At 42.9% G+C, this 10747-nt stretch overlaps 1 protein-coding gene across 1 annotated transcript in view; it reads right to left on the reverse strand.

Annotated features, from left to right (window-relative positions):
- SULT6B1 (sulfotransferase family 6B member 1) overlaps window positions 1-4703 on the reverse strand; it is a 17950-nt gene extending 13247 nt beyond the window's left edge. Inside the window, exons 1-2 of the mRNA XM_006151336.2 lie at window positions 4505-4703; window positions 2982-3094 (exon numbers count right to left, since the gene is read on the reverse strand). Coding sequence (XP_006151398.1) covers window positions 2982-3094; window positions 4505-4703 — 312 coding nt within the window. The remainder of the gene's footprint in view (window positions 1-2981; window positions 3095-4504) is intronic.
- Window positions 4704-10747: the final 6044 nt, after the last annotated feature.

The following is a 10747-nucleotide window of genomic DNA, read 5'->3' on the forward strand; positions in this document are numbered from 1 at the left end:
GAGAGAGAGAAAAATTGAGAAAGCACTCTCTGAGGAAATGGTCACCATGCACCTGTTCATTTCAAGTGATTAAATGATACTTGGACATTTATAGCCAGTTCTGTAAAAACTGACCATTTGGGAACCCTAGGGTTCAATCCCCAGTCCATCCTAAAATCTGGGTGCAGTGGCATGTGCTTGTAATCCCAGTGATTTAGGGAGACTCAGTCAGGAGGATTATAATCGTGAGGCTGGCCTGGGCAATGTGAGGAGACTGTCTAAAAGCAGAGCAGAGGGACTGGCAAGTGGCGTGGTGGTTAAGGCGCTGGACACCCCCACATGGCCAATCATGGTTCGAGTCCCGGACCTGGTGGCTTGCTTTCTCACTTTCCTCTCTCTCTCTTTCTGTGTCTCTCTGGTCAAATTAAAATTGAATGAATGAATGAAATTGAATAATAAAAAAAAAAACAGAGCAGAGAATGGTGGTGTGTGCCTGTAGTCCCAGATGGTAGGCTGAGGAGGATTCTGGCATGATGAGACTCCATCTTTATTTATTTATTTTTACTTTCTTTAAAGGCTTTTGCCATAGTGTGCATTTGATCACTGAAGAGAAACAGAGAGAGACAGAGAGAGGGAAAGTGAGAAATCATTCCCCAGAGGGGATGGCCACGCTGCAATCCCTTCTTCTTCGTTCTCCTTTCAGGATTTTGGGCACATACATACATGTACTCGGTGTGGTTTTCAAGCTGCCAGGTCCAGGACTCGAACCTTGGTTGGCTATATAGGAGTTCAGCCCCTTAACTACTATGCCACTGCTGGCCTTAAGACCTCATCCTAAAGAAAAATTAAATATATGGTGTGGTCCAGATGGTGATTAGAAGTGATAATATCTGATTTACATCACATTGTACTTTTTGGTATTCGTGATACTTTTACATTTATTCACGACAATCCTCTTACATAGATATTATAACCCCTATTTTAGAGATTAAGAAAGGCTTTGAGGTATTTAGCACTACAAGCAAATTTGCACAGGTGGTAATTTTAAGATTAAGTTATAAAGTTCTATTTCCATAGACTGCATGTTTAAAAGTCATACAGAGACACATGAGAGATGATAAAGGGATTAGAAAAATATCCAAGGGCCATTCTGGCCCCATCTCCTAGTGATTAAAGGAGCTGGATCCCATATGGCTGATGGCAGTTCGAGTCCCAACCTCCCAGCCCTGGAGACTTAAACACACTGGGGACATAAACATGAGTGCCCTAAATCTCAAAAGGATGGGGAAATAGAGGAGAAGATTGCAGTGTGAGCACACGTCATTGGGGAGGTGCTTTCTCCTCCTTTCTCCCTCTGCTTCTGTCTTTCTCTGGTGAGTGCACATGACCTCTGGCAACTGAAAAAAAAAAGAAAAAGAAATCCCTCTTTATCTTAGTTGTCAACATGCCATCCTGTCCCGGGCCTGCCGGACAGTTGAACAGGTTTCCTGAGGGAAGGAGTGAGAGACGGGATGAACGGCGCTCTGTCACAGCACGGAGATGACGCAGTGTTACAACTCTTCAGGGTCATCCAGAGACGACGCGGTGTCACAGCTCACGGTAGTTCGGGGACGATGCGGTGTCACAGCTCAGGGCTGTCTGGAGACAACGCGGTGTCACAACTCTTCAGGGTCTTCAGGGTCCTCTGGTGATTATGGGCCAGGGATCGTGGTTATATACATGTTGGTGGGCCGTGATTAGTTGAATGAAGGATAGTAAAAGGTGGGTTATGATTGGTTGCTTTGTGGACCAATCATGAGGTGCCAGATATGCAAATCTGAGGGATTCTAAGCTCACTGATTTGCTATAGGAAGTGGCCAATCAGAGTATGGTTTTGAAGGTGAGGTTTTTGAAGGGGAGCCAATTGTAGCCTTTGTAATTGTTTGCTCTCTGAGCCTAAGATGGCAATAGTAAGAGACTCATGAAAATGGCCTCTCAGACTTGCTGATGTGCAGTTTTCCACACCATCCAGACTGAGGAAGACTCAGAAACTTCTAGTCCATGTGAGCCATGGCCACAGACTAATTGGGAAGCTCCAGAAGCATTCCGGAGGACAGGGTGTTGCGGATGGCATGCATCTTCACATGATCAGCTTGGACAAATATCACCCAAGTTACTTCAGGGAAGTTGGTATGGGGCATTACCACTTAAAGAGGAAGCAGAGCTTTTGCCCAGCTGTCAACCTTGATAAATTGTGGACCTTGGTCAGTGAGCAGGCTTTTTTTTTTTTTTTTTTTTTTTTAAACCCTCAGTGGCTCAGCAATAGTGCACCGTTGCAATGCAAGAAGCCACGTGGAAGACCGAGGTTTGGTTTCCTGGTTGACTTGTACATGCCAGGCAAGCACACGTGTGCCTGTGCTCCTGGCTGGCTGGGAAAAGGGGGAGGGGAGTGGGAAGGCTAACTAGTCAGTGTTGTTAAGATTTCAAATTAGAAAGCTTGGGCTCAAATCTTGGTTCTGCCATTTATCAGCCCCTTGACCTTGGTCCAGTCTCTAACAGTCTTATCTTTTGTGAAGTGGCGAGAAAATTATTTCGTGATAAAATGAGGTAATACCTCAGGGCCAGCAGTTAGTATAATGGCTATGTCATTGAACTCCCATGTAGTTGACTGCGGTTCAAGTCCCGGACTGGTGGCTTAATCTCATGCTGGGCATGTGTGCATGCGTGCCTAAGATCCCGAGAGGAGAATGAAGGAGAAGGGATTGTGGCGTGGCCATCCCCCCCCCGGGGGGGGTGATTTCTCACTTTCTATCTCTCTATCTTTGTCTTTTTGGCGAGCGCACGTGCCCTATAGCAAAAACCTCTAAAAAAAAATTAAAAATTAAAAAAATAAGAGATAATACCTGAAAAGTGCTGAGTGTATGGAAAGCACACAATGAATTGGAACAATGATTACGAACTAAGAGACTCCCTGAAATGCAAGAAATCTTTGCTGTCAGGATAAAGGCTGTTTTGGTACTAACCTGATATTTTTCTGAGTCTCCACATTCAAGAACTGGGAATTCTGGATATTCATACCTTTTTTTAGATACAGCAAATATTAATTCACTGACAATGTGGAGAATCCAGTTGGAACCTTTAAGAAACATCAGAAAATAAAAGCTCATTAAGGTGCCTTAATATAGCACAGACATATTATTTTAGTATAAATACTAAATAGTATAAATAATGATAAAAATTAAAATCTATAACCTCTTGTTTATGTGTACATTTAGCTGTCCTGTCTTTGGAAGAAACTTGGCAATGAAACAGTCTTGTGTAAAACTTATATTTACTTATATTGGTAAAAAGAATTAAACTTACCTTATTTTTCAGGTGTCTCCTTTAACAAGAGATGATTTTTTTTGAAAATTGAGAATATATCCTTATAGAACAATGTTATGCTATAAAATCATTATTGTATAACATACAGTATTTTACCTAAAGTTAATAAATATTTTCTACAGGAGTATATAATTTTGATTTTAGAGAAACTCAACATCAGTTATGAAAAACAAAATTATTAGGTGAGTCTGGCTTTTAATAAAAAGAGGGGCCAGCAGGTGGCATGGTGGTTGGGGCACTGGACTCTCATATGGTCGACTGTGGCTCGAGTCCTGGACCTGGCAGCTTGTTTTCTTTTTCTTTCTTTCTCTCTCTCTCTCTTCCTGTCTCTCCTGTCTCTCTCTGGTCAAATTTAAAAAATAATAGTAATAAATACAATTAAATAATTACTTTTTAAAATAAGAAAAAAATGTAGAAATGAAATAGCAGTTGAAAGAATCATAAGTGGATGGTGTAAAATAGGATAATTTCAAGTCTTAATATCTTTTTTATAAAGAATTTTTTAAAAATTATTTTATTTAACTTTATATATTTATTTATCTATTTTAATTTGACCAGAGAGGGAGAGAGAGAGAGAGAGAGAGAGAGAGAGAGAGAGAAAGTGAGAAAGCAAACCACCAGGTCTGGGACTTGAACTGCAGTTGGCCATGTGGGAGTCCAGTGCCTTTAACCACCACACCATCTGTCAGCCCCTTAATTCTTATTATTTTAACCTTCAGTGATAAAAGACCTTGTAAAAATGACCTTGAGAACCTGGAAGACTGAAGGACAATCTACTCTATGGAAATTGTCATATACATTATAAATGCAGCTTGTCTTCAGTCAACAATCAAACTAGAAAGCGCTACTATTACCTGTGCTTGCTGACAACTGGACTTCCCCGCAATCCTATTTTTCCTTTCACCTTCCCCAATTCTTCTTCCACCTTCATCTGTCATGCCCTTTTCATATCAACCTCTTCCTTCTGACCCTGGGGTTTTAAAATCTAGCAGTTCTAGTTATGGATTTTACAACCTGAACTAGCGCATTACTCCCTACTCCTGCAATGATTTCTAGCTAGCTTCATGCAAAGATGAACGGCCTTCATCCCCCCTTTGTCATGTACCCTCCCCAACCTACACACTCTGAAAAGTGCACATGTAGGAAATGGTTTGTTATTTACCACACTTTGGATAAGATGCGAGCACAATGTCATCGCTTCTGGCTTCAAAGGTGTCCAGGGCTTTGAAAGTCTCCGAGGTACACATGGTGACAGGGTAAGGTATCCCCTGATGAGTGAAAAGCAAGTGAGAAAGTTCTGTTTCTTTAGATTTTTCTAAAGCTTCATCAATGTACTCAATAAATCTGGAGTTGTCCGCCATAGTCTTCCTGAGAACGAACCTGTGCTGTGGTTGTCCAGGGAAATTGATTGCTTTTAATGGAGTTTTCTAGGGGGTGCGACAAAGGACTCCTCCCATTCGCATGAAAACAATCATTCGAACCTCATCTGCTCCTCCCTTCTTTATGGATAGCTTCTCTGAGGAAAGGTAAAACCACAGGTGCAGAACAGGCTGGGGATCGGGGCTTTACTGCAAGAGTGATCATATGACCATTTGGGCAAGCCATCCAATGAAGGTCAGAATGGAATCTCCGCAGAGAAGGTGGTAGATATTAAATATCTAACAAACAGGGATTTAATGGAATCAGGCATACGGTTTTCCGGTTCACACTGCACAGAATGAGAACTTGGTTCTCTCCTTGGTTGACAGCTTTCCACACACATCCCATGTGGTGTGACAAAGAAGCAATGGATTAGGTCATCTGGTAGAAAATATGCCATGTGGGGATAACCCTGGCACCAGGTTCCAAACTGTCAGTTATTGACTCAATAGATTTACGAGAGACTCCTGTTTGAATTCTGGATCTACCACTTTCCATTGTGTTATTGTGAGCCAATGATAGGGCACTTGCCGTGCAGTATATGTGGATGGGATAGTGACAGCTGCTCTCCGTTTACATACAACTGCGTGGTTCACAGAACAGAGCAACTTTGCACAGGGCAAGCAGGATGCAGTGACATCTCCAGTCCCCTCAGTTCAGCTCTCTGCTGCTCCAGGTCTCTAGATGAGATGTTCCCTCTCTGCTGCAGGGTCTTTCCCCAGAAGCCACTGTCCTATTTCCCCTTTGGCTAACTGGACTACAATTCTTGCCTTCCCTGCAGCTGGGTGTGGCTTTGCAGCTAGTAGGAAGTGAGTGGAAGTGAGGTGTGCAACTGCTGGGTCGTGTCCTTAAAACAGGAAGTTGATGGCCCTCTAATCCTCTCTTTCTCTCTCAAATTTTTATTTACCAGAGGGTGCTTGCGCTGGCTAGAGAGACAGAGAGAGGAAGAGAGAGAAAGCATTTTCCAATAGGGTGTGGTCACACCCCAATCCCTTCTCTATTTCTCCATCCAGCTTGGATTTAGGGCTTGCACACACATGTGCTTCATGTGTTTGTCAGGCCACCAAGGCTAGGATCCGAACCATGGGGTCGGTCATGAGGGATCTGGCTACCTTAACCACTATGCCATTGGATTGGCCAGACTCTTAATACTCCATCTCCTTTCCCATACCTGGAGGCTGGAAGCCAGACTGCTAATTTGGAGATAAATAGTACTTTAGAGGGTGGTAGATTGGCAAGACAGAGGAAACCTGGCTCCTTAGACAACCTTGGGAGACATCTTCCCAGACCCCCTCTCAGTATGGTTGTCCATCTGTTTGAGCCGCTGGCTCATTGGGGTCTTTTTGTTAGATCAATGGAGCCTGTATCCCACTTGGTAACTTTCCTGTGTCAGAATTTACTCTTTGGCCTCTTGTCAACTTTCCATAAATGTATATAGTACTCAACTTTTCTTATTTCTGTCTTCTACACATCATTCTCCTACTTCTTCCATCTTTCTAACCCTAAAAACATAGGTTTTTACTATATGTACCTTTCTCCAAACCAGTGCAAACCAGTTAAGAAGTTAATTCCTAGTTGTGCTTACCCAGCTGTACAGTAATTCACATATCAGTTACAATAAAAGCTGACATTACCTGGCATTTGCATGTTCCACACTCACTGCCAGACTGCTGAGGTTACGTGGATGATTTAGTGTAACTTCATGGCAGCCCTATGAAACTGGTGTCAGTTTGTTATCATTTTACAGGAAGCTGAGTTGAGGCTTACAGGGCACAAGTAACTTCTTGAGGTTGTGGAGTCAGCCCTGGGAGGAGCTGGGATCAGAATGTAGGCAGTACAGCTCAGTCAGGGCAAAGAGATAAATGAGATCTTAGAGGTTATATGTCGAGTCATTATAAACAGTGCATTCTTTGGTGCTCCTCTTTTTTTATTTAAAAACATTTTTTTAGGGCACAAGTACTCGTTGGAGAGACAGACGGAAAGTGAGAAATCATCTCCCAGGAGAATGGCCACACCACAATCCCTTCTCCTCCATTCTCCTCATGGGATTTTGGGCATGCACGCACACATGGGTGCCCAGCATGAGTTTTAAGTTGCCGGGTTCAGGACTCAAACCGCCATTGACTATGTGGGGGTCTAGCAATGCAACCATTACGCCATCTGCTGGTCCCTCTTTGGAGCTCCTTTATCTGCTATAAGAAACAAGGTCATAGGATTTTTTTCACTGCTGGGAAAAAACAAACAAACAGAAAAAAAAAAAACCATTATGAAGAGAGAAATTTTTATGATCACAAGGAAAATAAATTTCTGGGCTCAGGAACATTTTATTTAGTAACATTTTGGGACAAACTATATTAAATGTATACAACGATTGTAAGATGCATTCCAATCTCAGCGATGTAAACATATGGAAACATGAAATTCTTAGAATTGAGCAATTTTTTTTCTCTATCTTGCTAGAAGGTGTGTGCACTTCCCAGAGATAGAGAGGGCAAGTGAGAAAGCGCCTCCTACGGGGGCTGGCCATGCTGCAATCCTTTCTCCTCCGTTTCTCCTCTGGGGATTTTGGTAGCATCCCCACGTGCCTAGCATATTTTTCAAGCTGCTCTTCTGGGACTTGAACCTTGTAGTCGGCCGTGTGGGATCCAACCACTTTGATCACCATGCCAGTGACTGGCCTGAATTGAACAAATGTTAAATGTCAGCAGAAAGTATTGGATTGTTAGGGACCAGCAGGTGGCATGTTGGTTAAAGTTGGACACTCCCACATAGCTGACCATGGTTGGAGTCCCAGACCTGGTGACTTGCTTTTTCACTTTCCCTCTCTCTCTCTCTTTCTGTGTGTGTCACTCTCTGGTCAAATGAAAATAAATGAATGAATACATAAAATAAAATAAAATAATTCTTTAAAGAAAAAGAAGTATTGGATTGTTGAAAAAGTCATGACACATTTTTGCATAGTCATGACTTTTCTGACAACCTAATATTTTACTGAGGCAAGGGGTGGATGTGAAAGAGAAGCTTTTAATCTCTATTTCACAGAGGGCAAAGAACTGACCAGAGAGGGTTGCTAGCTAGGAACAGCTACAGTTGTATTTGTTAAAAATAAACAAACAAACAAAAAACCAGTTTGTGAGACGATAAAACTAGGAATATCTGAGTATTTTACTACTTTCATACACATCTTCCATTTGAAGGTCTTGTTGCCTTACATAATAATGGGATGATATTCACTGCAGTTGGGAAGGTGTATTTACGAATCTCTAGGGCTGGCAGGTGTGTGGTGGTTAAGGCACTGACTGACTGGTTCAAGAAACGGACCTGGCAGCATGGCTTCTCTCTCTCTCCCTCTCTCTGGTCAAATTGAATAATAATGATAATAAATAAAATAAATTAAATTAAATAATTCTTTTTTAAAAAACTCTCCCCCAAAAGAAAAGAAGATGAAGACTGGACTCCTTGCCAATCTGCTTAGAGAGATTATCTCTACTATTCTGACGAATCTTTGTTTTCCTTGGGTAAGATAGAATTTAAGACATTAATTCAAACATGGTTGTTTGCTTCTTGGTGAGTAAAACATTTAACAAGACAAAGGGCCGGATCCTGTTCTGATACTAATGCCTGTAATTATAAGAGGATTTGGGGGGATTTTCTGGGATCAGTAACGTGAACCCTGATTCTTGTTATGCCACCGGGGGTTAGGTCAATCTGTCAACCTTACAATACTGCTTACCTGTCTGACTTGCACGAGGGAGGGAAATAGCACGAATCAATGTAAAATAACCTATATTCGATGATGTATTTTCACTGTCATGCAGGGGGTTTTCATGTTATGTGGAATCCCAGCTTCCCAATTAGATCTTTGTGTCCTACCCAGGTTGGAGAAAAATGGCCACAGACCCCCCCGGAGGTCACTGGCAGGGCCTGGCTCATGCCCCCGGCAGCTGCACGGGAAGCTTATTTAAAGTTCCTTTTCTTGGTATTAAATAAATAATTCCCTCCTCTTTTATTTTATTTTTTAGGGTACAGATTTGTACCAAACAAATGAGAAAACAGATTTTAAAAAAATGACCAAGGGTGGCTTCAGCAGATGGCATAATGGTTACATCACTGGACTCCCACATGGTCGACCTTGGTTTGAGTCTCAGACCGGCGGCCTGTCACCCACACCTGGTGCATGTGCAGGTCGACCTTGGTTTGAGTCTCAGACCGGCGGCTTGAAACCCACACCTGGTGCATGTGCAGGCATACCCAAAATCCCAAGAGAAGAATGGAGGAGAAGGGGTTGTCATGTGGACATCCCCCGGGGGAGTGAGGGAAGAGGGGATGGTTTCTTGCTTTCTGTCTCTCCGTGAATGAAAGCGCCCTATAGCAAATATCTCTCTTACAAAAAAAAACAAAACCCAGGCGATTAAAATCAAATTGGATTGGTGAAGCAGGAGTCAAATAGCATAGGGCTCATGTGAGTTGGTAGGCCCAAGGCTGGTGTTTAACCCCTCCTGGCTATTTATCCATTATTTTCTTTGTAGCCAGGCTCCTGCCGAATGAAATTGTGCTTTTTTTTCTCTTCTTTAAAAACAGATATGGTACTTCCGAGAGTAGTTCAGAATTGAAACTTACCTTGGAATCCCATATAAGGAGAGGGGTGTAACCTCTTTGCATTATGGGAATTTACTAAAAACAGGTCCATGATTCAGAAGTCACACAACGGGAAGGCAGGGCTGAGGTGGGTAAGGACAGAATGATCCTTAGGATAATAAACTGAAAGACGCAGCAGGCTTCTTCTCTGAGACCTTCAGAGATAATGCTGTTCCTCTCCCCCAGGTAGAGGGAGGGCACCATGTGAAGGAGGGTCTTAAAACCTGCTTCGGGGAAATGTCAGAAAATCCTTTCTAGAGTTTGTGATTTGCTTCAAGGGAGACTTGGAAGGAGGCGGAAGTGACTTTCCTGCTTCTACTGTTTTCTCATTTGCCAGTTGCCACCTTTGGGGATAGCATATCCTGAACCCATCACCCCCTAGACTGAGGGTGATGGAAAACTTAACCATTCAACACCTGGGAGCTGGCAGAATCGGGGTTCTGGTTACTGCCCACACCCCCGGTTCAGGGACAATGCCCACAGCCCTCTGCTTCTCTGTGTCCCATCGTCTTCTGCAGGAAAGGTTAAGCCATTATTAAGATCCTGGGTCTCTCCGGTTGAGTAAGATGCCCGTTGGCATCTAACAGCAATGGCTCAGTGTAAAAATCTGCCACCCGAGTCTTTCTCACTTGCCCTCCACCCAGTTCTTTGACTAGATCAGTTCATCCCACCAGTATCTAAACTTTTCCGATCCTGATCCTTGTGGCCCAGTGGTCCTTACCTGAAACCATGTTTGTGAACTATTGGGTTGTTCGAAAAGTCATGATGCATTTTGCATAGAAAAGCAGAAAAACACATGCCTTTTCTGACAACCCAGTATCTAGTAGGGTCCAGGATGTGTAAGAAATGTATAAAATGTTGGGCCAGCTGGTGTCAGGGTAGTTAAAGCAGCTGAATCTCACATGGCCAACTGTGTGGTTCAAGTCCTGGACCAGGCGGTGTGCAAAAACACCCTGGGTACATGTATAGTATAAGCATGCCCAAAATCTGAAAAAGAAGAAATGGAGGAGGGATTGCAGCATAACCATCCCCCATGGGGGGTGCCTTTTCGCTCCCCCCCCATGAGTGTATGTCCTCTGCCAGAAAAAGAAAAGGCATGAAAATGTTGTTTTGTGTGATACTGAGAAAGTCCCACTCCAATGAACCCTTAACTAGTTTATATATACTTTCAGAAGAAATGATTACATTTCTTTTTCTTTTTAATTTTCCAGAAGGCACATACAGTAGCCAGAGAAACAGAAAGTGAGAAAGCACTTCCCCACACATCCCATGGGGCGTGGTAACACACAATTCTTTCTCCTCCAGTTCTCCCCCTCCTTTTAGAAATTTGGGCTTGCACACACATGTA

Source organism: Tupaia chinensis, unplaced genomic scaffold (assembly GCF_000334495.1).
Source record: "Tupaia chinensis unplaced genomic scaffold, TupChi_1.0 Scaffold000317_1, whole genome shotgun sequence".
Taxonomy (NCBI): domain Eukaryota; kingdom Metazoa; phylum Chordata; class Mammalia; order Scandentia; family Tupaiidae; genus Tupaia; species Tupaia belangeri.